The 3,407-nt window shown below is 37.0% G+C and overlaps 1 protein-coding gene across 1 annotated transcript in view; it reads right to left on the reverse strand.

The window, feature by feature from the left end:
* Positions 1-3,158, reverse strand: part of LOC122064676 (CAAX prenyl protease 2-like) — a 5,023-nt gene extending 1,865 nt beyond the window's left edge. The window contains exons 1-2 of the mRNA XM_042628437.1: positions 2,880-3,158; positions 464-526 (exon numbers count right to left, since the gene is read on the reverse strand). Coding sequence (XP_042484371.1) covers positions 464-526; positions 2,880-3,048 — 232 coding nt within the window. The 5' untranslated portion in view covers positions 3,049-3,158. The remainder of the gene's footprint in view (positions 1-463; positions 527-2,879) is intronic.
* Between the last annotated feature and the right edge of the window lie 249 nt (positions 3,159-3,407).

Here is a 3,407-nt window from a genome sequence, read left to right on the forward strand (position 1 = left end):
GTAGGTTCAATTCCTTCTGGATGCACACCAATGGGAACGTTCAATAAGTCTACTGGACTTGGCTCTGTATCTCAATGGAATTTCATCATCCATACCTATGCCCCTTTATGATTTTTCTAATATTCCAAACTGCCACTCCCCTTTGCAACCTTTGATATATTTATTGGGTGGGACCATTAGCGATCCAACGGGTTTTTTGGAACCCTGGAGTGCATTACAGACCCAGTGAATGCAGGACTTGCACCTCATTATGGCTCTCTTTCACTAGCAAAAGACCCACCACTACTATAATGGCTTCCATAACCACTGCAATGATAATTGATACTCATTTTTATCAAACTAAACGATGACATGAAGGTCCAGAGCAAGTCTCAGTTGCAATGGAAATGAGAGAACATTTGGTTAATAAACACATTCCACCATAACGATAGTAGTAAAGTCTACGTCATGAGTAGTCACTGACCTGTTCGCATGAAGAGAAAAGATGCATAAAACCCAAAAATCACAGTGTAGCCAAGCTGGAGACCTACCAAGCACAGACCCAAACGTTCAGAATAAAATGGAAGCCTACTAAATGCATCAAAATGAATAATGGGCACATTCATATAAAATAAACAAGGATAAGATATAATAGATCCAGAGTCTATGGCCATGGACCATGGTTGTAGACCCAGTGGGAAAATTAACAGACCAGGAACTTAGGTCCAAAGGTCAATAGAAAGGAACTTGTGCATATCTATCAGATCAGAGCTTTTTCTTTGTGGGGTGGGGTGGGGTGGGGTGGGTGGGAGGGGAGTCAGATCGGAAAATTTCAACTTTGGCATTTGATACTTGGTTATTACTAACATCTTGTTTCAATAAGTAAATAGATATTAAGACAAGGAAAGTGGCTCAATCAAGAATTACAATAACAATATTCCACTGCAATGATGCTAGATTTACTCCGTCATCTGACCTTGTTTTGATAAGAAAAGAGATTTTATTAGGATACGAAAGGAGACCCAAATCTCCAATTCCAATGATTGTGGGTTTATTCCATGTCCCATTTAGATATCAATCAAGTCATTCAAACATTTAATAAAATAAAATATTTTGAAAAAATCTTTGACTAATGATTAGTAAATAGAAAACTTTATTAGTAAGTAGGATGATGATGAAGGTAGTAATGATGGATCGTTGGTGAAGATGATGACGTTGGTGAAGATGATGATGATGAGACCAAACATTGCTGATCAAAGAGGGAATTACATCTCTTTCAAGTGTTTGGTTTACATGTCCATCTTATTAATCTGTATGTAGGGTGTACTAATCCATCCTCACCCTTTCTTTTATTCATAGGCTAAAGAATTTTTATTAATATATTTAGCAAGGCCCTCTATATTATACAAGGTGAGGGTGGACCTTGGTGCAACGGTAATGTTGCTCCATTGTGCCCAAGTGGTCACAAGTTTGAATCAGGAAACAGCCTCTCCGCGAAGCGGGGGTAAGGCTGCATACATTATGACCCTCCCCAGACCCTGCAGTGACGGGAGCCTCATGCACTGGGTATGCCCCTTTTTTCTGTATTATATAAGACCAGATAAGAACCATGTGAAAAAGGTGATTAGACCAAAAAATTCTCCAATCCCTATGGATAGAGGGTGCCTACTCCCTGAGACATTAGGGTGACTCTACCATTGTTTTTCTCATACCTCTTCAACTTAACAGCAAGTCCTTCATTCCAGAAAGGCATTGGCTAGCATTCAAATCACAAAAAAACCTCTCCACACCTCATCACCAGCAAAGGGGCAATTCATGATTAGCAGACAGAAACACATATGTAATGACCAATAGTAAGATTTTGTGTAATCTAGAAATCCATGCAGAAAACTGAACTTTGGCAACAAACTCACAGTTCCTTCAACGGTTAAACCCACATGGCTTCGTGTGTCAACAAGGTCTGCCAAAAGTAAGAAGAGCACTGAATTGAGATCTGAGATTGCTTAGAAAATACATCTGAACTTTCTAATAACCATACCCTTCTTTCACCGTTTCTATAATCCAGGATTTTCAATCCTTGATCGAGGTCATCATACTTTTCATGCTGTACCAAAACAAAGAACCCTGAAACCTCTACTCTCAGTTCATGTCAAGCGCTGTTCCAATGTCTGAGGCTTTATGTAAAACATCAATGGTGGTACAACCCATGGTTCTAAATCTCAGGTTCCAACCAGGATTTGACCAAGGATGAAACCAGGTAATTTTTTTTTTTTGGGATATTGCTAGAAATTTGTGCCGAAATTTCCAAAATTTCCCAACCCAAATTCCTGGTTTCGTTTCGGGTTGGGTCAAAATTTCCAAGATTTAGAACTACAGTGCAACTACAATGAAGTCTCTACACAAGAAAATCACTTGTCCAATTAAGCAAGTTTTTACAAGATTCTAAAAGCAATGAAAGAGAAAAGATAATAAAAGTATCTATATCAGGGGCTTGAATACTACAGAGATCATTTCAAGGATTTAAGAATTACTCATCTTTCCAAGGGGTAAGAAAAAAAAGGATTGAAAACCCACTCATCATTGGGAATTATTTGGTAGCGACAGGAGATGTGGGTAGTGTGTTTGCTTTAGCGTCAGCAGTTAACAAAGAAAACCTGTAGTTAATTAACATCATTGAAAATATTATATGGCTGGAGATACATATTAAGTGTTATTGGAAAAGTACAATTATCAGCAATAAGAGGTCATCATAAATTGAATTAAGTAGACAACTAAGTTTTCTCAGTGCTAATATTGTTACCTTTCAATAATAAATAAAAAACCATTTAAAGCTTACACCAAGGAAAATTTCAAATCAGATCAATAGTATCAGTAATTCAAAGGGGATACCGGATACATACCAACAATCATAGAAGCTTTGATAAAGCTATACCTCTGCTGACAATAAAGCTCCAGAAAATGGTTTAAATGCGCTGCAAAGCAATGATAACAATAAACACCAGATTCCAATCCAACTTCATACAAACCCTGAGAGAAAAATACAGAAGAGTCTTCTTCTTGTGTATGCATACAAATAAGCAGAAATGAGAGGTAAGGATACAGAAGGATTTGAGAATGCTTAATACTGTTAACTTCAAAATTTTCTTACTCAGGATCAAACTGAAGTACACTAATAAAATATCAATCATGTGAAATTTAAAAAGAATGACAGAGAGATAACCAAATCCTAAAATATGGACATCAGTCTGGACTTAAAATGAAAATTGTAATGGTGAAGAGAATTGAAACTCAAAAGTATTATATCAGACGAAGGAAAAGTATTTGTTGGTAAGCCCAACACAATGCACAAGAGTAGTAATCCTCTCTAACCTGTAAGAGTACACAGAGCTGGATGCATTGCTTTCCCTTTTTTTTTTTTTTTTTTTTTT

This window comes from Macadamia integrifolia, unplaced genomic scaffold, assembly GCF_013358625.1.
Source record: "Macadamia integrifolia cultivar HAES 741 unplaced genomic scaffold, SCU_Mint_v3 scaffold1712, whole genome shotgun sequence".
NCBI lineage: Eukaryota > Viridiplantae > Streptophyta > Magnoliopsida > Proteales > Proteaceae > Macadamia > Macadamia integrifolia.